Here is a 24,947-nt window from a genome sequence, read left to right on the forward strand (position 1 = left end):
TAGGGGGTTTTCAAGAACTTCCTTAACTTTCACTGAATGTTTCAGTAAGACTATAACCATCGCTAGCTTATATTTTGTTAACTTTAAAGAAAGACTCCAAGCACAGATAAGACACATGGAAATGTATTTCCTTCGGCATTAATAATGCAAAAACATTTTTTGTGACACGGCATCAGTGAGATTCAAACCTATAGTCTTCTGTTCTCTATCCATGTAATTAGTCCACTTCACCATCAGGATAGAGCTGGCATACCATGTTTTTTTCCGCATACAAATCTGTTTATTTTAGTCTATTCAAACAGACCCCATTTCAAAGGAAACAAGCACTCATTAAGATCAGGTGTAGCCAATTAGTGGGCATGGCCAACAAACCTGAACACACTTAACAAGATAGAGGATAGAGAGTTTTGTTGATGCTGAGAACGGAATGTATATGTTTTTAAATAACATTCTTAGACAGTTCTCTGAACATTACTAATGTAATTTCTTGTGGTTTTCTTAACGTCCTCGGAACAATTTGAGAACATGACTTTAAATAGAACTATGAAGAAACCTGGAAATGTTATGCTGAAGTAGCAAAATTCCCACAGACAAACATTGCTCTTTGTCACGACTTAGTTGGCTCCTCTCTGACGAAGAGGAGTATGAAGGATCGGAGGACCAAAACGCAGCGTGGTAAGTGTTCATGTTTTTTTTATGAATAACGAACACTGAACAAAACAATAAACGTGACGTAAATCAAACCAAAACAGTCCCGTGTGGCACAGACACTAACACGGAAAATAAACACCATGTTAGTGTCTGTGCCACACAGGCTACTTAGGTAGGAAACCAGGCTACTTAGATAGCCTGGTTTCACTTTTGAGTGAAACCAGGCAACCTAAGTATGATTCTCAATCAGGGACAACAATTGACAGCTGCCTCTGAGAACCATACATACTACGCCGAACACAGAAATCCCAAATTATAGAAAAAGGAACATAGACAACCCACACAACTCACTCCCTGACCATACTGAAACAAAGACATAATAAAAGAACTAAGGTCAGAACGTGACACTCCCCTTGTTTGGGTGGCGTTCGGAGGTTGATGTCACTGCCTTCTAGCCATCGACGCTCCACTTTTCATTGTTCCATGTGTTTTGTCTTGTTTCCTCGCACACCTGGTTTACATTCCCTAATCACACTACATATATATTCCCTCTGTTCCCCCATGTCTTTGTGTGGAATTGTTTTTGTTACGTGTTTAGTGTGACACGCCAGGCTCTTTTTCCCCGGGTACCATGTTCAACCCGTGGTGTGTTCAATTGTTAAATCATTTTTCATCCTTGTGACTTTGTTGCGCTTTTAACTTTTGCCTTTGGCTGGAGGTTTGTTTGATGAAGTTGTGTCCGTCTTTTGTTGCTTCTGCCAAATAAAGTGTGCTCCCGATCACAACTCTGCTCTCCTGCACCTGACTTCTACACCAGTAGCGCACAACCTTGACACTTAATATTCTCTGAACTATTTGAGAATATTCCCAGTGTCAAACCATTGAGAAAGTTCCTAGAACATTACTAAAATTCAACTGAAATATAACCATGTTTGAGCTTTTAGGAAACATTCTTAAGTAATGAAATACTAAGTACTTTTTGTCAAGATCCTTACTCTTACTCTCCAATTACCAAAGCACCCTCTAGTGGCCTCATGGGTGGAATTTGTCATGGTTTTTCATGATTTCATAATTAATTAACAGTATTTAATTTTTCCCCAGAGAAAATCTGGTGTTTCTATCTGAAATGGTTTTGTTATATTTCCATCTGTGATGTACAGTATATAGTGTAATATTGGGATGCAAACTCAAAATTGAATACATTTCAACTCTATATCTGACATGGTACCGGTGTCTTCTTGTTTTTAAGCCCATAACCATGTGTGTGAGGGGTATACTTTTGTTTCAAAGAATATTTGTTTAAGACTACCAAGAAACACTCTGTGACTGATTTAGCACACTGCAGTAAAAGGTTAAACATACTGACAATGTTTCAAAGCCAAGCAACTATCCTGCACCATTCCCAGAATGTGTTGGTAAGGTTGTATGCAAAATAGCCATAGGACAACCACGCACTCACAAGCTCTAAGAAACATATGGTTCTCAGAATGTTATGTGCTAGATGGTTACTGGCCTTTGAGGCAGACATAGTCACCCGATAGATGTCAACAGAGCAGGCTATAGCCTTTTGGGGGCCCTAAGCAAGATTTGGTTGGGGCACTCACCTCTCGGCAAAACATTTGTCACGATTTACTAGGAGTGGTGGGTGGAATCAGGCGCAGAGAGCAGGATTCAGTAGATTGTCAATTTATTCTCAGGCGCACAAAAACGGTCACGCCAACACACAGGGCACATACAATTGACCAGCCCAAACACAGGACCAAAATAGTCAGGAGAATAACCACACGAAAACCACCATACAACAGAGTAACAAAAACAATCACGCACAAAACAAGGGCGGGACAACCTACTATATATAAGGTCGCTAATTAAACTAAAATACACACAGGTGAAACTAATAAGACAAAACCAACAGACAAACGAAAAAGGGATCGGTAGTGGCTAGTAGGACGGTGACGACGACCGCCGAGCACCGCCCGAACAGGCATGGGAGCCAACTTCGGCGGAAGTCGTGACACATAGAGAAAATGTTGCAGTTTAAAAGTATGTTTTCTGCAATTCTACACATTTTGCCATGGGGCGGAGAGAAAACGTTGCAATTATACTATTTTGCAATTGGGCAGATAGACAGCCAGGGGGCCCTAAGCAACCACTTACAGTATGTTGTGCACACACAATCCATGCATGTCTAAATAGTCTCAAGGCTTAAAATCTTTATTCAACCTGTCTGTAGACAATATAAATGTACAAATACATTCTAAGTTGGTTACATAAATAATGATGATTACTAAATGTTACATGAAATGTAAATATGAAATATCAAAACCGAATGGAAACCCCCTTGTTAATATGTATTGGCAATAATTTACTTAATGGTGAGGCATGGAACAATATTTTTTTTGTGCTTTTGTCAAGCTGGATGTTTGAAATATGAGTAGATGATTTCAGTCATGCTTCTTCAGGAATGGAATAAAGACAATTAGCACTTGAATGTTGTAAATGAATACTGTATGTAAATACTGGAGGAATGTATGATTGTTAATAAAATTGTTCATAGACACATTTTTTATACTGTGTCTGTGTGTATGCAAGTCACGTTTAAATCGTCGAAGCAACGACCTGATACCGAACTTAGACTGACATCTTTGTATTGTCGTCTTTTAAATGACATAAAAAACAAGTATTTTCAACAACACTTTCAACCAAAACCGAATGTAGATTAGACGTCAGGCATAGTCGTCTTTTCAACAACATTTTTCTAGGTGGGTTATGTCTGGAACCAGCCCTGGATGTCAGACCACTCCAGAACCCCCAGGAGTCAATGTGTAATTTCAACGCTTCTCGAATACTCCTCACATGACATCATTTACAAATCCATGTTGGAGCTTATTGTTATACACTCTTAGAAAAAAGAACACTCTGTGGAAAACAGTTATATTTGGAACCAAAAGCGTTCTACCTGTGAATCAACCAGGGTTTTCCTCGAGAGGGGTTGGTTATTTAGCAACAAAACTGAAGCATACGCAACTACGAGCCAAAACAGATGGACTTGGCTTCGATTGTTGATAACATGTAAACTACAGTGCATTCGGAAAGTATTCAGACCGCTCATCAATCTACACACAATACCCATAATGCAACGTGAAAACAGGTTTGTAGATAAAAAATAATAATAATAAAATATATATATATATATATATATATATATATATAAAGGAAATATAACATTTACATAAGTATTCAGACCCTTTGCTATGAGACTCGAAAATGAGCTTGGGTACATCCTGTTTCTATTGATCATCCTTGAGATGTTTATAAAACTTGATTGGAGTCCACCTGTGCTAAATTGAATTGATTGGACATGATTTGGAAAGGAACACACCTGTCTATATAAGGTCCCACAGTTGACAGTGCATGTCAGAGCAAAAACCAAGCCATGAGGTCAAGGGAATCCGTAGAGCTCCGAGACAGGATTGTGTCAAGGCACAGATCTGGCGAAGGGTACCAGAACATGTCTGCAGCATTGAAGGTCCCCAAGAACACAGTGGGATCCATCATTCTTAAACAGAAGAAGTTTGGAACCACCAAGACTCTTCCTTGAGCTGGCCGCCAAACCAAACTGAGCAATTGGGGGAGAATGGCCTTGGTCAGGGAGGTGACCATGAACCCGATGGTCACTCTGACAGAGCTCCTGAGTTACTCTGAGAAGATGGGAGAACCTTCCAGAAGGACAACCATCTCTGCAGCACTCCACCAATCAGGCCTTTATGATAGTGGCCAGATGGAAGCCACTCCTCAGTAAAAGACACATGACAGCCCGCTTGGACTATCCCAGATGCACCTAAAGGACTCTGGTCTGATGAAAACAAGATTGAACTCTTTGGCCTGAATGCCAAGTGTCATGTCTGGCGGAATCAGGCACCATCCTTATGGTGAAGTATGGTGGTGGTAGCATTATGCTGTGGGGATTTTTCAGCAGCAGGGACTGGGAGACCAGTCAGGATTGAGGGAAAGATGAATGGAGCAAAGTACAGAGGATCCTTGATGAAAACCTGCTTCAGAGTGCTCAGGGCATCAGACTGGGTCTAAGGTTCACCTTCCAACAGGACGATGACTCTAAGCACACAGCCAAGACAACGCAGGAGTGGCTTAGGGACAAGTCTCTGAATGTCCTCAGTGTCCCAGCCAGAGCCCGGACTTGAACCCGATCTAACATCTCTGGAGAGACCTGAAAATAGCTCTGCAGCGACACTCTCCATCCAACCTGACAGAGCTTGAGAGGATCGGCAGAGAAGAATGGGAGAAACTCCTCAAATACAGGGGTGTCAAGATTGGAGCGTCATACCCAAGAAGTCTTGAGGCTGTAATCGTTGCCAAAGGTGCTTCAACAAAGTACTAAGTAAAGGGTCTGAATCCTTATGTAATTGCGATATTTCAGTTTTGTTTTTCAATACATTTGCAAACATTTCTAATAACCTTTTTTTTGTGGTATTGTTTGATGAGAGAAAAAACTATTGAATCCATTTTAGAATAAGGCTGTAACTAACAAAATGTGTAAAAAGTCAAGGGGTCTGAATACTTGCCGAATGCACTGTAGTTACCAGAAATTTGTTGCAAAGGGATATACATATAGGCCTATCACAAATTGTGAAACCACCAGGTTCTGTGTTCCCTGAAGCGGGGACCTAACTTTCACTAGGGACGGGGAGATATCCCCCACATTCTGAAATTGCATTTTTGTCCCCTCAGTTGTATACTTGGAATGTGATACAAAACGAGACTGGGTGTACTTTTGGACCCTGCAGAGACCGAGCAGCTGGGTAGGCTGTTTGGAGTGTTTATCTGACCAGATAAAATAATAATTATAATATTATGTTCCCCCACTTATAAAACCAAAGTTGTGCCCCTGCTGAAATGTATTTGAAGTTAACACGCATCTTTTTATTGGCAGACAGAGAGAGTATAGGGCTAAGTATAGGGCTCATGTGCGGAGGGACAAGGGGGTTGGCCTGATTTTCATTGGGCACGAGTTAGTGAGTTTGTGCACCTATCAGTGGATACAACGTAGCTGAAATTCTGAACGATTTGAGAACAGTATACAATTGAACAACTTTAGGAAATACAGTATCCAGTTGTGTTGATAGACTATGGATCGCTGGAAAGGTAGAGTGGCGCTTGTTACCGGGGCTTCTGTTGGAATCGGAGCGGCGATTTGCAAGGCTCTTGTCCAGCACGGCATGAAGGTTGTCGGCTGTGCCAGGAACGTCGAGAAAATAGAGGTGGGGGCCATGTATGTGTTGTAGCCTTTTTGTTGTTGCTACTTTTTGAACTGTGCTGACTAGGCACTAGGCACTACTATCTTAGCCCAATATTGGACTAAAGGAGCTAACCTTACTCCAATGACCTTACATGTTGTGGGCGAATTGGCTCTGGAAAACTAAACAGCCAAATACTGAATAGATTATCAATTGCGGTACGGTTTTAGAAACATAAACCCCTATACTTTCATATAACATCAAACAATTTCACAAATTCAAAATAAACACTTACTGCACTCTTTCATATGTAGCCTATATGGGCCAACAAATAAATCATTTACATGTCACCTGCATTCTGTCACAAGGTTTGCATCACACGTTTTACACGTTTTAGGTTTATTATAGATTACTACAGTCTCATGGCACCTGATCTATACCAATAGTGAAGTATTCTTTGCAAACTGTTTCTTTACTTTTATTATGTGTGCCACAGTACTCACAGTAGTATATGATATTATAGAAAATATTATGTGTCAAATGAAGCACATTTGGGAATTACTTTCATATGGCTTCACCATGGTGTTTTAACTTATGGTACATAGTGCATGAAGTAATCTTACCTTTTGATTTTAGAAACTGGCAGCAGAGTGTCAGAGCGCTGGGCACAGTGGAACCCTTGTTCCCTACAAGTGTGACCTTTCAAATGAAGAGGAGATCCTTTCCATGTTCTCTGCCATCAAAACTCTCCATCAGGGAGTGGATGTGTGCATCAACAATGCTGGCCTGGCCCATTCAGAGTCACTGTTGAATGGCAAAACCGATGGCTGGAGGACAATGATTGATGTAGGTGTCACTGTCAATGATCTCTGTGTTTATGTCAAATGCTGTCCATATTTATCTTTTATTTAGATTTTTTGTCATTTAGCAGGCACTCTTATCCAGAGCGACTTACAGTCAAAAAGCAAGGCATGATTTTCGCTATCCTGTGTCATGCTCTCCATCATTTAATAACATTTGTTATTGATGTATGTTTCAATCTCTGTGTTGTTACTGACCTTATTTATCAACAAAAAACAAGTGATGGCTGTCACACTTTCTTCAGTCCAATATTTAATATCACATTGATATTCAACGGATGTATTTTACAGCTGAACGTCATTGCATTGTCTATCTGCACACGAGAGGCATACCAGTCTATGAAGGAGAGGAAGGTGGATGATGGACATATCATCAACATAAACAGGTAATGTACAACTCTATCTCTACCTCCAGATATACAATTGGACTCAGGTTGCAGTGAATGCTTTTCTTCTGACAATCCACTGGTAGAACAAACCATAGTGTATCTTCTTATATTCTAGTATGAGTGGACATCGTGTAGTTTTCAGTGCTGATACACACTTCTATAGTGCTACCAAGTATGCTGTGACTGCCCTGACTGAAGGGTTGCGGCAAGAGCTGCGAGAGGCTAAAACCCACATTCGAGCAACGGTAAGTTATTAATTCTTAGAATGAAATATTTCTAATAAGAAGACTATTGTCAATGAGCTGATCAGTCGTCCATAGCCACCAAGCACTGAATTGTGCTAATTTGTCATATTGTGAGTACTGTACACCAACAGTACACTGCTGAAAACGATGGTGTTCTATTATTGGTAACACTCCACAATATCAGGCCAGTGTGTCCTCATATAGACCACATTGATGTTTACAAATCTATCTAGCTAATGCACAATGTAATCATTAGAGCCCTCTAATGTAAAACGGTCACTAACCCTGTGTTTCTGTTTTCCTCTGAACAGTGTATATCTCCTGGTATAGTGGAAACAGAATTTGCTTTCCGACTTCACAGCCTCCATCCAGAGAAGGCTGCTGCTACCTACAACAGTATGAAGGTGAATAATAACAATACTAATGATATCTGTGTATACAGGCTATATGATTGTTTTTGAATGTGTACGTTATAATTCTACTGCCTCCCTACAGTGTTTGGAAGCAGTCGACATTGCCAGTGCTGTAACGTATGTCTTAGGCACACCGCCACATGTTCACGTAAGTAGGAGACTTGTCTGTCTCAGTATTCTTTGCACACTCTGTTCACTTCCATCAATGTTTGAATGAATGGGGAAAAGTTTTCCATAATCTGACAAAATAATAACTACCATACTCCTGTCTTTACATATCTAGATTGGAGATGTTCAAATGCGACCTGTGGAGCAAGTGTCATAGAGCAGTCCTGCAGGAGGAATCTGATGCACCTTGTTCATCTCAAAGAAGATTTAACGTTGGCTTAAAGCTGTAGGATTGTGGAGTTTTTTAATTGTGATTTTGGGTCTGATCCGAAAAGTATTATTTGCCATGAAAATTATTGTAGGCTACACTGCAGCCCCTTTACAATCTGATAAATCTGATACAACCTGATAATACTGACATTGTGTAACAACACTATTGCAATTTTTTTAATTAATGTGTTTTCTAAAATAAAGTTATCTCAAGTGAATTTTGTGTGCTGGTGTTGATACAATATAGTAAACACAAGGTCCAATTAAACTGAATAATATTTTCTATGTTACATACAAATATTACAAAAAGAAGACATTGAAAAGTAATGCAAAAACAACATGTATTATGTTACATAGCATAACACTAGAAAAATAATACACGAAAACATTGAAAAGTATAATGCAAGGATTGCACTCTGCAATCCAAGGAGAGCTGTGTTCATCTGTGACGTGCCTCGCCTTCATTTAGAGTTTGAGGGATTTTTCTGCATTCCAGTCTTGGAAATTTGCTTGCGCCTAGATAGCTAATACATTTATGTCGTTATGAAATGAATCTATTTTCCATATCACGCTTTGCTAATCAGTCAACTTAAAAAGGAGCCGGTCCTGCCTCCTGTAACATAGGTATGTACCGTTATGGGCGATGGGAGTCAGCCAGCTGTTTGTGGCAATACAGCTGTATGCTAGCTACAGTAGATGAGGCTAGCTTGGTAGCCATCTCATTCCATTGTTGTTATGCAAGCTAGCTAACGTTGGCTATGTTGTTGTAGCTAAGAAGAATGCTACCTGCAGCTCCAGCCTGATATCCGTTGGATAGCTACGGTTACCTTTGCTTATTTGCAAAGTCATATACATTTTTATCGTAGCTAACTAGCTAAACCTTGTGATATCTAGCAATGTCTTCGCCCCCTGGGTATAATAATGTTCTACTGCATCTCTACCAGTCAGCCATGGCAGACAGCAGCGTCTTATCATCATAGCTTATTGTAGCCTAATATTTCATTGTTTACAATAAGGTTTTCTTATGACATAGCCATACTTAAACACTTAAAGTGTCAAATATGGTGTAATAAATTGGTTAACGTTTTTAAATGATGGAATAATTCTGTCCCATAACATTATTTCCAAAAACTGTTCTTTGACACATAACCAGCTAATGAAAATCATGTGGTTTATTATCTCTTCAACAGCCACTAAACATGGATTTCATCGAGAGGGAAGCAGAGGAGTCTGAGGAGGAATTTGGGTGTCCAGAGGACACAGAGAAAAAGGCACTGAAGCATGCTGCAGCAAATGATGGTAATCTTTTCATTGTACAGCATGTGAACCATTTAGATTTTATTTCAAAGATGTCCCTTGACATAGGGACATCATCACAACTACCCTAAATAAGATCGATGTTAACAATGTACAATTTCTTGATTTGTGACTTACTTAGATGAGGAGGAGGAAGAGGAGAATACAGAGGATCAGGATGCAGATGGAAACCTCTGTGGTCTGATTGATGATGGTGTGGAGGAAGGGGAAGGGGAGGAAGAGGATGAGGAAGAAGGGAATAAAGATAAAGAAGGTGATAGTGACTCTGGGGAGGAAATTGGACACCGTAAGAGGAAGAGAAGTAAGTGTTCATTCATAAATTGGTCCTGTATTTATTCATGTCTGGGCTGCACTGTGATTGCTTCCTAGCCACATTGTAGGCTATGTCTTCAGTCATTGAATAAACTATAATGTCGTAAAACCTTTGATTCTATTTTGCCCATTCAGATTCAAGCAGTCATGATTTGGGATACCAAACAGTGTGCAGCAGAATCATGCATACCAATAATAATCACCTTTGGTGTTTAAGTATCTTGGGATTTCTGTCTACAGGCTTTGACGACCGCTTGGATGATGATGATATCGATCTCATTGAGGAGAATTTGGGAGTAAAAGTGAAAAGGGTAAATATTCTGATGCCATTATGACAAGCAAAATGAATTGTCATCATGGACACTGTATAACACACAGTGGAGGTCTCGTGTCTTGTCCCATGGTCCCACTCTAAAAATACTATGTAAAAGTAGATTGACTAAAATGTTTTCCTGATATCTCTACTCCTTCCTTATCATCATAAACAGCAAAAGTTCCGTCGTTTGCGAGACATGTCGGATGATGAGGATGAGGAGGGAGATGAAGATGTCAGGGAGGCCCATGAGAAGGACATGATAGCGGATGAGATCTTCATGGGGACGGGAGCGGATGAGGGTGAGGCATTGGATGTGCCTTTGCATCCCGGGGAGGATGAGGAGGAGGATGATGAAGAGTCTGGTATGAAACATTTTAGTTTCTTCATCTATAAACAGTCGAGTTGTTTTGAGTTAGCCATTTGAAAATATTTGAGTCATAGTGTTTTTGTTTTATTTCCTCAGATATCGATGACTTTATTGTGGATGATGACGGACAGCCCTTGAAAAAACCCAAGTGGAGGAAGAAGCTGCCAGGATATACAGATGCGTAAGTGATTCTGACATTTAATTGAATCACTTAGATCCCAATTTGCAGTAGCCTCTCCACCTGAAAGCTTACCCGAAAGTAAGAAGTCATATTTGTGCAATGGAATTTGATATGGTAGATGTTTCCCAAATGGCACCCTATTCCCCTATGGGCCCTGGTCAAAAGTAGGGCACTATAATAGAGTGCCATTTGGGACGCTGGCATGTTTATCTGTACTCACATGCAGTATTTAATACTGAGCACCACTGCCTTTTTACAGAGCCCTTCAGGAGGCCCAAGAGATATTCGGAGGGGACTTTGACTTTGCCGAGTTTGACACTGAAGCCTATGAAGATGCAGAGGAGGAGGAGGAGGATGCAGATGAAGAGTCATGGGACCGGCCCAAGAAGCAGGCCAAGAAGAGGGTGGGTCGACGCAGTATCTTTGAGATCTATGAGCCTAGCGAGCTGGAGAGCAGTCACATGACGGACCAGGACAACGAGATCCGCTCCACTGACATGCCAGAGAGGTTCCAGGTGTGTATACTTCTATAGGGTGCGTCCCAAATGGCACTCGAACCCTATGGGCTCTGGTCAAAAGTAGTGCACTATATAGGGAATAGGGTGCACAGTCACAGTCATAGTCATTGGGACACATGAGCACCTGAAACTCACCTATAACAGTTATGGGCTTGACGCTGTAGCCTTGTGGTATTCAAACTTTTTCATTTCTTCAGCCAGAATTTCTGGGGACCACATTTTTTTCACAATAATTTTGCATGAACCCACCCCAAAAATGACACAACCTTAAAATCGATACATTTGGATTTTTACATAAACAAATCACCTTCAATTCATTACATTTGCATCTCTTATCAAAATGAAAAGAAACTAATAAATACATTTACTAAATAAAATAAATAAATGATCATTATCTTTCTCAAAAACTTTTGCATATTGTCCCATACAATTTTATTTATCCATTATTTTACCAGGTAAGTTGACTGAGAACACGTTCTCATTTGCGGCAACAACCTGGGGAATTGTTACAGGGGAGAGGAGGGGGATTAATGAGCCAATTGTAAACTGGGGATTATTAGGTGACGGTAAGGGTTTGAGGGCCAGATTGGGAATTTAGCCAGGACACCGGGGTTAACACCCCTACTCTTACGATAAATGCCATGGGATCTTTAATGACCTCAGAGTTAGGACACCCGTTTAACGTCCCATCCGAAAGACGGCACCCTACACAGGGCAGTGTCCCCAATCACTGCCCTGGGGCATTAGGATATTTTTTAGACCAGAGGAAAGAGTGCCTCCTACTGGCCCTCCAACACCACTTCCACCAGCATCTGGTCTCCCATCCAGGAACTGACCATGACCAACCTTGCTTAGCTTCAGAAGCAAGCCAGCAGTGGTATGCAGGGTGGTATGCTGCTGGCAAATAATAATCTATACTCTTAATTCTTTCACTGTAGTTCCCCTGCGCCCCCTACTTTGAATACCACTGACTTTGAATACCACTGACGTTGAATACCACTGACGTTGAATACCACTGACTTTGAATACCACTACTGTAGCCCATACCCCTTTCTATGTGTGTGGTCTTGTTGTTTTTAGTTACGCTCCACTCGTGTGAAGCCAGCAGAGGATGATGAGCTGGAACAGGAGGCTGAGTGGATCTATAGGAATGCCTTCTCTACTCTCACCATCTCCATGCAGGTACTGGAGTGAGGATATTTTAGCTAGGTATCATAAGACAATTAGTTAAAGCTGATGCTACAGTCTAGGTCTGTTTTTAAAATGCTTGTGTTTAAAAAAAAAAAATCAAATATTCTGTGTTTTCAGGAGAACGCAGACTATTTGGACAGAGGTCCAACCACTACTTTCAGCAGAAAAGGCCCCAGCACCATCCAGAAGATTAAAGAGGCTTTGAATTTCATGAGAAACCAACACTTTGAGGTACTACACAGTCCTTCTAGCACTGTCGGTAAAGTTGAGTTCTTCCATATCATTTTTCACAGTTAATACAACTGTCTTCATTGTTTCACCTCTAGGTTCCGTTTATAGCATTCTACAGGAAAGAGTATGTGGAGCCTGAACTCAATATCAATGATCTGTGGAAGGTTTGGCAGTGGGATGAGAAGGTAATATACTGTAGCATTGGATTTTGGTTAACTTTAACCCTTCATTTATTCTCTCTGCTTAATTACTGTTTAATGTGGGACTTTCTTTCCTCCTCAGTGGACCCAGCTGAAAACCCGCAAACAGAACCTAAGACGCCTGTTCCAGAAGATGCAGGGATACCAGTTTGAACAGATCTCAGCTGACCCAGATAAGCCACTGGCTGATGGAATTCGACCACTAGACACTTCAGATTTAGAGAGGTAAGGCTTATCATGTCAAACATGTTTGTAAATAAGCCTTGTCTGAGCCAGAACAGCCCATCTCCTGTTTCTGTAGTGAGGCAACTTGATGTACAAGTACACCCCTTGGACAGTACGCTAGTCATGTTATGACACCTTTATTATCTTTGTTGTATCTGAATGCATACCTGATTATGTTTTTTGACAAGGTTGAAGGATGTCCAGTCTAGTGATGAACTGGGCGACGTCTACAACCATTTCCTGCTGTACTATGGCCGAGATATTCCAAAGATGCAGAATGCAGCCAGGTCCAGCAAGAAAAAGATGAAGAAGATCAAAGTGGATGAAGATGGTACGATTTAGATTATATATTGTAAGATGGGGAAAGCACCTTTACCCTCACCAGAGTAATTATCATGTATTCTGTTCGCAGGTAATGAGCAGGAAGTAGAGGAGGAGGAAGAGGAAGAAGAGGAGCAGTCAAAGGGGCCGGACCTGAAGCTTGCATCTCGCAGGGATATGTACAGCATCTGCCAGTGTGCAGGACTGGGTGAGTGCTTTATCATGTGTGTCCAGTAGGCGTCACTATCAGCACCTATTACAGACAGATTTGTGTGCTATACAGTACATCTTCAGGTCTATACAGTTAGCTTGTGATAATACAAAAACCTGCGAAATAATGTGTGACTGGAAAACTGTGACTAGTGTACTTTAACAGAGTTTGCTAATCGAAGTGCACTTCCTGTATCACGAGCCAATTGTATTTGCAACGGTTTTTGAGTCCACCATTTAAAGGGTTCTCTCGTCAGATGGCCTGGCCAAGAAGTTTGGTCTGACTCCAGAGCAGTTTGGAGAAAACCTACGTGACAGTTACCAGCGTCACGAGACGGAGCAGTTTCCTGCTGAGCCCATGGAGCTGGCTAAGGACTACATCTGCAGGTTAACCGGCGACTCATTATTGCACTGTATACAGAATACACTTTAATATTAAGATAACCCAACCATTTTAGCAGTAACAGAGTTGGTGTTGAGAGGTGAATATGCAAACTTGTACATGGCTGCATCTCAAGTCGCACCATTTGAGATGCAAACCTATACCTTCCACAATACTACTAATAGTATGTTCTCTCTGCCTGTGCAGCCAGTTCAGCACAGCGGAGGCAGTACTTGAGGGGACTCGCTACATGGTCGCCATGCAGATTGCCCGGGAGCCTCTAGTCAGACATGTGCTCCGACAGACGTTCCAGGAAAGAGCCAAGATCAACATCAAACCCACCAAGAAGGGAAAGAAGGTATACACCATCTATTTGCAATAGGGTTGAAAAATCACGGAAACATTCGGAAAATTCCCAGACTTTCCAGAAATCCTAGTTGGAAGAAATCCTTTATCCTTCTACCAGGAATTCCTGGGAATTTGTGAAAGTTACTTGAATTTTCCAACCCTCTTCTGCATTTACCTCCACTTATTTGTTGGTTGTATTAGTGGTTTATTTAGGTCTTTCATGGTATATTCAATACCTTCAGAGGCGTCAGGTAGCCTAGCGGTTAGAGTGTTGGGACTGTAACCACAAGGTTGCTTGTTTGAATCCCTGAACCGGCAAGGTGGAAAATCTGCTGTTCTGCCCTTTAGCAAGGCAGTTAACTCCCACAACAACTGTTCCTCTGACTCAGAGTGGTTGGGTTAAATGCGGAAGACACATTTTGGTTGAATGGATTCAGTTGTGCAACTGACTAGGTATCCCCTTTCCCTATTCACACCCCTTGACTTTTTCCACATTTTGTTTTGTTACAGTCTAAAACATCCTTGAGATGTCACTACAACTTGTTTGGAGTCTACCTATGGCCAATTCGATTGTTTGGACATGATTTAGAAAGATACTCACCTGTCTACAGTGCACTGTTTGATCAGGTTCAAGTCTGGGCTCTGGCTGGGGCGCTAAAGGACATTCAGAGACTTGTCCTGAAGCCACTCCTGCATTGTCTTGGCTGTGTGCTTAAGGTTGTTGTCCTGTTGGAAGGTGAACCTTCACCCCAGTCTGAGGTCCTGAGCGCTCTGGAGCAGGTTTTCATGAAGGATCTCTTTGTTAATCTTTTCCTTGATCCTAAGCCGCTGAAAAACATCCCCACAGCATGATGCTGCCACCACCATGCTTCACCGTAGTCATGGTGCCATGTTTCTTCCAGACGTGACGCTTGGCATTTAGGCCAAAGAGTTCAATCTTGGTTTCATCAGACCAGATAATCTTGCTTCTCATGGTCTGAGAGTCCTTTAGATGAATTTTGGCAAACTCCAAGCGGGCTGTCGTGCCTTTTACTGAGGAGTGGCTTCCGTCTGGCCACTATCATAAAGGCCTGATTGGTAGAGTGCTGCAGAGATGGGAGAACCTTCCAGCAGGATCACCATCTCCACAGAGGAACTCAGGAGCTCTGTCAGAGTGACCATTGGGTTCTTGGTCACCTCCCTGACCAAGGTCCTTCTCCCCCAATTGCTCAGTTTGGCTCGGTGGCCAGCTCTAGAAAGAGTGTTGGTGGTAAGAATGATGGAGGCCACTGTGTTCTTGGGGACCTTCAATGTTGCAGACATGTTTTAGTACCCTTCCCCAGATCTGTGCCTTGACACAATCCTGTCTCGCAGCTCTACGGACAATTCCTTCGACCAAATGGCTTGGTTTTTGCTCTGACATGCACTGTCAACTGTGGGACCTTATTTAGACAGGTGTGTTTCTTTCCAAATCATGTCCAATCAATTTAATTTACCATAAGTGGACTCCAATCAAGTTGTTGAAACATCTTAAGGATGATCAATAGAAACAGGATGCACCTGAGCTCAATTTCGAGTCTCATAGCAAAGGGTCTGAATACTTATGTAAATAAGGTATTTCAGTTTAACATTTTTTTATACATTTGCATAAGAGGTGCTGAAGGACCTGTCTGACATGAAGAACATGAAAAAAACAGGATGTTGTCAAGGTAGACAAACACAAACCGGTTTAGCATGTCCCGAAGCACATCATTGACCAAAGCCTGGAAAACAGCGAGGGCATTGGTGATTCCAAATGGCATGACCTGGTACTCATAATGTCCACTGGCTGTGTTGAAGGCTGTCTTCCACTCATCCCCCTCACGTATCCGAACCAGGTGGTAGGCATTTCAAAGGTCCAACTTGGAAAATATGGTGGCCCCCTGGAAAGGTTCAAATGCAGAGGAGAGGAAGGGGGTAACGATTCTTGACAGTGATGTCATTAAGTCCCGGTAGTCAATGCACGGACGCAGGGTATTGTCATTCTCCACAAAGAAAAACCCTGCACTGGCAGGAGATGCAGATGGACGGACGGCTCCAGTGGCCAGAGACTCCTCTATGTACTCCTCCATAGCTTTGGTCTCTGGTCCAGACAGAGAATACAATCGACCCCGAGGTGGTGTAGTGCTTGGGAGAAGATCAATGGCACAATCATAAGGACGGTGCGAGGGAAGGGAAGTAGCACATGCCTTACTGAAAACTTCTAGGAGTTCATGGTATTCTGTGGGGATAGCAGAGACATCCACAGTCTTGTTAACATCCTGAGGAATGCGACATGAGGAAGTTCTGTGCTGCTTGAAGGCAGTGGGAATGGCAAAATGGGCTCCAACTCAGGATGGAGCTTGTGGTCCAGTCAATCACAGGATTGTGCTTTTTTGGAGCCAGGAAAATCCCAACACAACCGGAACATGGGGAGATGTCATGAGGAGGAACTGTATTGTCTCACTGTGGTCAATGAGCACTCGGAGAGACTTAGATTGGTCTCCCCACAGCACAAGAGCAAAAAGGGGTGTGCAGGTTATGGGAGTTAGGGAACTCAAAGTCTGACTCACCATAGTACTGGTACCCACTAAAGACAAGGGTTACCTAATAGGGCAGGTAGGTATAAAATGTCCTGCCCCTCCACAGTAAAGACAACAGTTACTGTTCATCCTCCGTGAGCGCTCCCAAACTGATAGCCTAGTTCTTCGCAACTGCATAGGCTCAGGAGTATCCAACTCACCCGTCATAGATTCACGAGAGAGCTCGGGTGGCTTTGACTCCTCTCGGAAGAGCTGCCTTCAGAAACTCCCCGATTCCATAGGAGGTGAACGCACCATATCGGGTGCACGAGTGTGCCCGAGACCAGACCTCCTCTCACTCTTGCTTTCCCTTAAGCGTCCATCAATTTTAATGGTTAAAGTGATAAGGAAGTCAAGGTCCACCGGCAGTTCCCGAGCAGCTAGCTCATCCTTAATATCCTCAGATAATCCGTGCAGAAAAGTATTGAAAAGAGACTCCGGAATTCAGGTACTCTCGGCGGCCAATGTGCGAAAGTCCACCGCGTAGTCTGCCACACTGTTGACGTAAGTCAAGCAGTTTGCTGGCCACCTTTCTCCCGGATACCGGAGACTCAAAAACTTCTCACCTCTGCCATGAATTCCTCCAAATGACAGATTGTTGTTCCCAAACTGCCGTAGCCCAGGAGAGCGCCCTTGGAGAGCGCCCAGGAGACAATAACGAGGACAGGTGAAACAGATCAGGGTGTGACATGCTGAAAATGGGCGTCTGTATGCGTATGTGGATATTCTATTCAAAATCAGCCTCTTCCAGCTCCAATAGTCATTTACAACATGAACAATGTCTACACTGTATTTCTGATCAATTTGATGTTATTTTAATGGACAAAAAATGTGCTTTTCTTTCAAAAACAAGGACATTTCGAAGTGACCCCAAACTTTTGAAACGTAGTACAATGACCCCAAGCATACAGCCAAAGCAACGCTCGAATGGCTTCAGAACAAGAATGTGAAACCCAGCCAAAGCCCAGACTTGAATCACATTAAAAATCTGTGGAAAGAGTTCAAGACTGCTGTTCACTGCCATTCCCCATCTAACTTAACAGAGCTTGAGTAAATCTCCAAGGAAGAATGGGATAAAATCCCCAAATACAGATGTGCAAGGCTGATACAGACATACCCAAGAAGGCTCAAATCTGTAATCACCGCCAAAGGTGCTTCTGCAAAGTATTGACTCATCGGTGTGAATACTTAAGTTAATGCGATATGTCTGTATTTCATTTTTTATATATCTGCAAAAAAAATACATGTTTTCACTTTGTCATTATGGGGTATTGTGTGTAGATGGGTGAGGGGAAAACATAATCAGGTTAATCCATTTTGAATTCAGGCTGTAAGACATCAAAATGTGTAATAAGTCAAGGGGTATGAATACTTTCTGATGGCACAGTGCATACTGTATAGAAAAAATACATCTAACATGTTCGTTTCATTGACTCATATTTTTACATTTAGTCATTTAGTGACTTACAGTTAGTGCATATATTAATATGTCGTGATCTAGTTTGAAGTACTCTACCAGACATGTTTGTGGTCTAATCTCTCCGATAGGATGTGGATGAGGCCCATTATGGTTACTCCTTTAAGTATCTGAAAAACAAGCCTGTAAAGGAGCTGAATGGAGACCAGTTCCTCAAGATGTTCCAGGCAGAGGAAGAGGGCCTGCTCACCATAAACATCTGTATTGACCTGATTGGAGTGAAGGGGTGAGGGCTTTTTATTATAACGTTGTGTAATAACATATTAATAACATTGTCAGCATCCCAAATGGCACCATATTCACAAAATATTGCACTACGCTCTGGTCAAATTTAGTGCATTTATGTAGGGCGGTATTCCCAGGGATACGTGCAATGCCGTCGGGGGTAAGCCAAATAAAAATGTGATTCACATTTTCAAACAGTCCATTTAGATTTTCCAACAGGGCTATACATTTGGGTGATGTTTTTTTCTCGCCTGAGTAGCCTCGTTTCACTGCCAAAAATAGTGTTTCTTCGAAATAACAACACAATGTCAAATACAGGTAGCCTAGTCAAATAATTAACATCCAATCACATTAACCATTACTCTATCACGGGAAACCTTTGCTCTTGCACAGAAATGTAGAAACTAAACATGCCAATTTGAAAAATAAACCACAGGAGTTTTTTGAGCGAGAATTAAGACGACTTTCGATTAGTAAAACATGTATAAAAGCAACAGATACCATTAATAAGAAGGGGCTAGAAGCGTCTTATATGGTGAGCTACCGAGTGGCTAGGACAGACAAGCCCCTACTATTGTGGAGGACTTAATTCTTCCTGCTGCCGCAGATATGGCTGGGACAATGCTTGGGGAAAAGGCCCCCAAAAATTATACAGACAATACAGACTATACATCAAACAACACTGTTTCACGACACAGCAGTGACATGGCAGGAGATGTTTTGAAACAATTACTGATTCGCATACAAGCCAGTGAATTCTATGCGTTATAGCTGGATGAGTCAACAGACGTACCAGCTCCTGGTATATGTCTGTTACATTTATGAGGCGTCAATTAAGGAAGACATCCTCTTCTGCAAACCACTGGAAACCAGGACAACAGGAGAGGATCTTTTAAAACTACTAGACAGCTTTGTGATATCAAATAGACATTGGTGGTCAAGATGTGTTGGTATCTGTACTGATTGCGCAAAAGCCATGACAGAGAGACCTAGTGGAGTGGTAACACATGTGCAAGCAGTTGCTCCCGACACCACTTGGGTACACTGCATCATCCACCGAGAGGCTCTTGCTGCCAAGGGAATGCCTGACATCTTGAAAGACGTTTTGAACACGACAGTGAAAATGCTTAACTTTGTTAAAGCAAGGTCCCTGAACGCTCATGTATTTTCTGCATTATGCAATGAAAATGGCAGTGACCAAATAACGCTTTTACAACATACAGAAGTGCGCTGGTTATCAAGGGGCAAAATATTAACAAGAGACAAGCTTAAAGTTTTCTTTACTAATTTTCACTTGTCTGACCTCTTGCATGATGACGAGTTTCTCACACGAGTGGCCTATCTGGGTTATGTTTTTTCTCGCCTGAATGATCTGAATCTAGAATTACAGGGACTCTCCGCAACTACACTGCTCAAAAAAATTAAGGGAACACTAAAATAACATATCCTAGATCTGAACGAATGAAATATTATTTTTAAATACTTTTTTCTTTACATAGTTGAATGTGCAGACAACAAAATCACACAAAAATGATCAATGGAAATCAAATGTATCAACCCATGGAGGACTGGATTTGGAGTCACACTCAAAATTAAAGTGGAAAACCACACTACAGGCTGATCCAACTTTGATGTAATGTCCTTAAAACAAGTAAAAATGAGGCTCAGTAGTGTATGTGGCCTCCACGTGCCTGTATGACCTCCCCACCACGCCTGGCCATGCTCCTGATGAGGTGGCGGATGGTCTCCTGAGGGATCTCCTCCCAGATCTGGACTAAAGCATCCGCCAACTCCTGGACAGTCTGTGGTGCAACGTGGCGTTGGTAGATGGAGCGAGACATGATGTCCCAGATGTGCTCAATTGGATTCAGGTCTGGGGAACGGGCGGGCCAGTCCATGGCATCAATGCCTTCCTCTTACAGGAACTGCTGACACACTCCAGCCACATGAGGTCTAGCATTGTCTTGCATTAGGAGGAACCCAGGGCCAACCGCACCAACATATGGTCTGACAAGGGGTCTGAGGATCTCCTCTCGGTACCTAATGGCAGTCAGGCTACCTCTGGCGAGCACATGGAGGGCTGTGCGGCCCCCCCAAAGAAATGCCACCCCACACCATGACTGACCCACCGCCAAACCGGTCATGCTGGAGGATGTTGCAGGCAGCAGAACATTCTCCACGGCGTCTCCAGACTGTCATGTCTGTCACATGTGCTCAGTGTGAACCTGCATTCATCTGTGAAGAGCACAGGGCGCCAGTGGCGAATTTGCCAATCTTGGTGTTCTCTGGCAAATTAAAAACGTCCTGCACGGTGTTGGGCTGTAAGCACAACCCCCACCTGTGGACGTCGGGCCCTAATACCACCCTCATGGAGTCTGTTTCTGACCGTTTGAGCAGACACATGCACATTTGTGGCCTGCTGGAAGTCATTTTACAAGGCTCTGGCAGTGCTCCTCCTGCTCCTCCTTGCACAAAGGAGGAGGTAGCGGTCCTGCTGCTGGGTTGTTGCCCTCCTACGGCCTCCTCCACATCTCCTGATGTACTGGCCTGTCTCCTGGTAGCGCCTCCATGCTCTGGACACTACGCTGACAGACACAGCAAACCTTCTTGCCACAGCTCGCATTGATGTGCCATCCTGGATGAGCTGCACTACCTGAGCCACATGTGTGGGTTGTAGACTCCGTCTCATGCTACCACTAGAGTGAAAGCACCGCCAGCATTCAAAAGTGACCAAAACATCAGCCAGGAAGCATAGGAACTGAGAAGTGGTCTGTGGTCCCCACCTACAGAACCACTCCTTTATTGGGGGTGTCTTGCTAATTGCCGATAATTTCCACCTGTTGTCTATTCCATTTGCACAACAGCATGTGAAATTTATTGTCAATCAGTGTTGCTTCCTAAGTGGACAGTTTGATTTCACAGAAGTGTGATTGACTTGGAGTTACATTGTGTTTAAGTGTTCCCTTTATTTTTTTGAGCAGTGTATATTCAATGTGCGGGACAGAATTTAGGCTATTATTAAGAAGTTGGAGCTCTTCTCTGGACAATGCAGAGGTCTTTCCATCATCATGTTTTTTTTGTGTGCAAATTAACTCAAGCTTACGGACAATGTCAAATGTGATATAGCGAAGTACATGAGTTAGTTGGGCGCGCAATTACGAAGGTACTTTCCCGAAATGGACCACACAACTGGATTCATTTTCCCTTTCATTCCCTGCCTCCAGTCCACTTACCGATATCTGAATAAGAGAGCCTCATCGAAATTGCAACAAGCGGTTCTGTGGAAATTTAATTTAATTTGAAGCCACTGCCAGATTTATGGATAGGGCTGCATTCAGAGTATCCTGCCTTGGCAAATAGCGCTGTTAAGACACTGATGCCCTTTGCAACCACATACCTATGTGAGAGTGGATTCTCGGCCCTCACTAGCATGAAAACTAAATACAGACCGTGTGTGGAAAATGCTTTAAGACTGAGACTCTCTTCAATACAACCCAACATTGCAGAGTTACAGTGCCTTGCGAAAGTATTCGGCCCCCTTGAACTTTGCGACCTTTTGCCACATTTCAGGCTTCAAACATAAAGATATAAAACTGTATGTTTGTGTGAAGAATCAACAACAAGTGGGACACAATCATGAAGTGGAACGACATTTATTGGATATTTCAAACTTTTTTAACAAATCAAAAACTGAAAAATTGGGCGTGCAAAATTATTCAGCCCCCTTAAGTTAATACTTTGTAGCGCCACCTTTTGCTGCGATTACAGCTGTAAGTCGCTTGGGGTATGTCTCTATCAGTTTTGCACATCGAGAGACTGACATTTTTTCCCATTCCTCCTTGCAAAACAGTTCGAGCTCAGTGAGGTTGGATGGAGAGCATTTGTGAACAGCAGTTTTCAGTTCTTTCCACAGATTCTCGATTGGATTCAGGTCTGGACTTTGACTTGGCCATTCTAACACCTGGATATGTTTATTTTTGAACCATTCCATTGTAGATTTTGCTTTATGTTTTGGATCATTGTCTTGTTGGAAGACAAATCTCCGTCCCAGTCTCAGGTCTTTTGCAGACTCCATCAGGTTTTCTTCCAGAATGGTCCTGTATTTGGCTCCATCCATCTTCCCATCAATTTTAACCATCTTCCCTGTCCCTGCTGAAGAAAAGCAGGCCCAAACCATGATGCTGCCACCACCATGTTTGACAGTGGGGATGGTGTGTTCAGGGTGATGAGCTGTGTTGCTTTTACGCCAAACATAACGTTTTGCATTGTTGCCAAAAAGTTCAATTTTGGTTTCATCTGACCAGAGCACCTTCTTCCACATGTTTGGTGTGTCTCCCAGGTGGCTTGTGGCAAACTTTAAACAACACTTTTTATGGATATCTTTAAGAAATGGCTTTCTTCTTGCCACTCTTCCATAAAGGCCAGATTTGTGCAATATACGACTGATTGTTGTCCTATGGACAGAGTCTCCCACCTCAGCTGTAGATCTCTGCAGTTCATCCAGAGTGATCATGGGCCTCTTGGCTGCATCTCTGATCAGTCTTCTCCTTGTATGAGCTGAAAGTTTAGAGGGACGGCCAGGTCTTGGTAGATTTGCAGTGGTCTGATACTCCTTCCATTTCAATATTATCGCTTGCACAGTGCTCCTTGGGATGTTTAAAGCTTGGGAAATCTTTTTGTATCCAAATCCGGCTTTAAACTTCTTCACAACAGTATCTCGGACCTGCCTTGTGTGTTCCTTGTTCTTCATGATGCTCTCTGCGCTTTTAACGGACCTCTGAAACTATCACAGTGCAGGTGCATTTATACGGAGACTTGATTACACACAGGTGGATTGTATTTATCATCATTAGTCATTTAGGTCAACATTGGATCATTCAGAGATCCTCACTGAACTTCTGGAGAGAGTTTGCTGCACGGAAAGTAAAGGGGCTGAATAATTTTGCACGCCCAATTTTTCAGTTTTTGATTTGTTAAAAAAGTTTGAAATATCCAATAAATGTCGTTCCACTTCATGATTGTGTCCCACTTGTTGTTGATTCTTCACACAAAAATACAGTTTTATATCTTTATGTTTGAAGCCTGAAATGTGGCAAACGGTCGCAAAGTTCAAGGGGGCCGAATACTTTCGCAAGGCACTGTATGTGCATCCTTTCAAGCACACCCTTCTCATTAACCTGTGGTGAGTTATTTGCCATTTTCGATGAACAAATTAGGTTTTATATGTAAGATGGCTAAATAAAGAGCAAAATTATTGATTATTTTTATTTGTACCCTGGTCCTATAAGAGCTCTTTGTCACTCCCCACGAACCGGATTGTGACAAAAACTCACACTCATTCTTATGTTTAATACATTTATTGTATAGTGTGTGTGTGGCAGGCTTACAATGATGGCAAAAAACAACATTTGAGAGTGTGCTGACCCTGGTGCTAGAGGGGGTACACAGCTGGAGGTTGAATGTTTGAAGGGGTACGGGACTATAAAAAGTTTGGGAACCACTGATGTAGGGTACCATTTGCAACTAGCATAATACCATGTAATAACATATTCCAAAATGTGTTCTTTTTACATGTATACTGAATCAGTCAAGTATCGATGATATCACTATGTTTGTTGAGCAGGTACGGAGGTGACCAGGCGTACTATGAAGAGATAAAGCAGTTTTACTACAGAGATGAGTTCAGCCACCAGGTTCAGGAGTGGAACAGACAGCGCACTCTGGCCATTGAACGATCCCTCAAACAGTTCCTTTACCCGCAGATGGCGAAAGAGCTGAAGAACAAACTTATTGCAGAAGCAAAGGAGAACATCATTAAGGTACTCCTCCCCCCTGCTTCACCCCTCACACGCACACACACCCAAGGATACATCTTCTGCAGCAACATCTATTGTGATATATTGTGAAGACATTACCTCAACATTTAAACTTCTTCTTTTCATTAATTTGATGTGACGTCATTGCTACTGTGGTATTGATGACTTATTTTCTTATTCTGGTATTGACTTTCCAAAGCAGGCGGCTCAGAGCATTGATGTATGTTGAGCCTGCTACAGTGTTGTGATAGTGGTTGCCCGCCCCTCAGGCCTGCAGCAGGAAGCTGTATAACTGGCTGAAGGTGGCGCCCTATCGGCCTGACCAACAAGTGGAGGAGGAGGATGAGGAGCTCATGTCTGAGGCCCACGGCAAAGGGATCCGCGTGCTGGGAGTGGCCTTCTCATCCAGCAGGTAGAGTACTGCACACTGTCTCTGACTTCACTTTGTTTGTGTCCCAAATTTCACCCTAGTCCCTATGTAGTGCACAACTTTTGACTAGACCCTATGTGCCTCTGGGAAAAAGTAGTGCACCATATAAG

The 24,947-nt window shown here is 42.5% G+C and overlaps 2 protein-coding genes across 2 annotated transcripts in view; both read left to right on the plus strand.

Annotated features, from left to right (window-relative positions):
* The first annotated feature begins 5,468 nt into the window (after positions 1 to 5,468).
* LOC109906081 (dehydrogenase/reductase SDR family member 11) lies at positions 5,469 to 8,409 on the plus strand. The gene is made up of 7 exons (XM_020503740.2): positions 5,469 to 5,930; positions 6,543 to 6,752; positions 7,058 to 7,152; positions 7,271 to 7,400; positions 7,712 to 7,804; positions 7,896 to 7,961; positions 8,097 to 8,409. Exons 1-7 carry the CDS (start codon positions 5,799 to 5,801, stop codon positions 8,136 to 8,138), a joined length of 768 nt encoding a protein of 255 aa, XP_020359329.1. The 5' UTR covers positions 5,469 to 5,798; the 3' UTR covers positions 8,139 to 8,409.
* Positions 8,410 to 8,614: 205 nt separating this feature from the next.
* The window catches only part of LOC109905698 (transcription elongation factor SPT6), a 36,335-nt gene continuing 20,002 nt past the window's right edge, over positions 8,615 to 24,947 (plus strand). Inside the window, exons 1-18 of the mRNA XM_031790826.1 lie at positions 8,615 to 8,815; positions 9,382 to 9,490; positions 9,630 to 9,809; positions 10,061 to 10,131; positions 10,309 to 10,498; positions 10,600 to 10,684; positions 10,944 to 11,199; positions 12,283 to 12,384; positions 12,511 to 12,624; positions 12,720 to 12,809; positions 12,907 to 13,049; positions 13,238 to 13,380; positions 13,462 to 13,578; positions 13,838 to 13,967; positions 14,170 to 14,320; positions 18,438 to 18,592; positions 24,215 to 24,410; positions 24,677 to 24,819. Coding sequence (XP_031646686.1) covers positions 9,391 to 9,490; positions 9,630 to 9,809; positions 10,061 to 10,131; positions 10,309 to 10,498; positions 10,600 to 10,684; positions 10,944 to 11,199; positions 12,283 to 12,384; positions 12,511 to 12,624; positions 12,720 to 12,809; positions 12,907 to 13,049; positions 13,238 to 13,380; positions 13,462 to 13,578; positions 13,838 to 13,967; positions 14,170 to 14,320; positions 18,438 to 18,592; positions 24,215 to 24,410; positions 24,677 to 24,819 — 2,366 coding nt within the window. The 5' untranslated portion in view covers positions 8,615 to 8,815; positions 9,382 to 9,390. The remainder of the gene's footprint in view (positions 8,816 to 9,381; positions 9,491 to 9,629; positions 9,810 to 10,060; positions 10,132 to 10,308; positions 10,499 to 10,599; positions 10,685 to 10,943; positions 11,200 to 12,282; positions 12,385 to 12,510; positions 12,625 to 12,719; positions 12,810 to 12,906; positions 13,050 to 13,237; positions 13,381 to 13,461; positions 13,579 to 13,837; positions 13,968 to 14,169; positions 14,321 to 18,437; positions 18,593 to 24,214; positions 24,411 to 24,676; positions 24,820 to 24,947) is intronic.

This window comes from Oncorhynchus kisutch, linkage group LG15 (genome assembly GCF_002021735.2).
Source record: "Oncorhynchus kisutch isolate 150728-3 linkage group LG15, Okis_V2, whole genome shotgun sequence".
Lineage (NCBI taxonomy): Eukaryota > Metazoa > Chordata > Actinopteri > Salmoniformes > Salmonidae > Oncorhynchus > Oncorhynchus kisutch.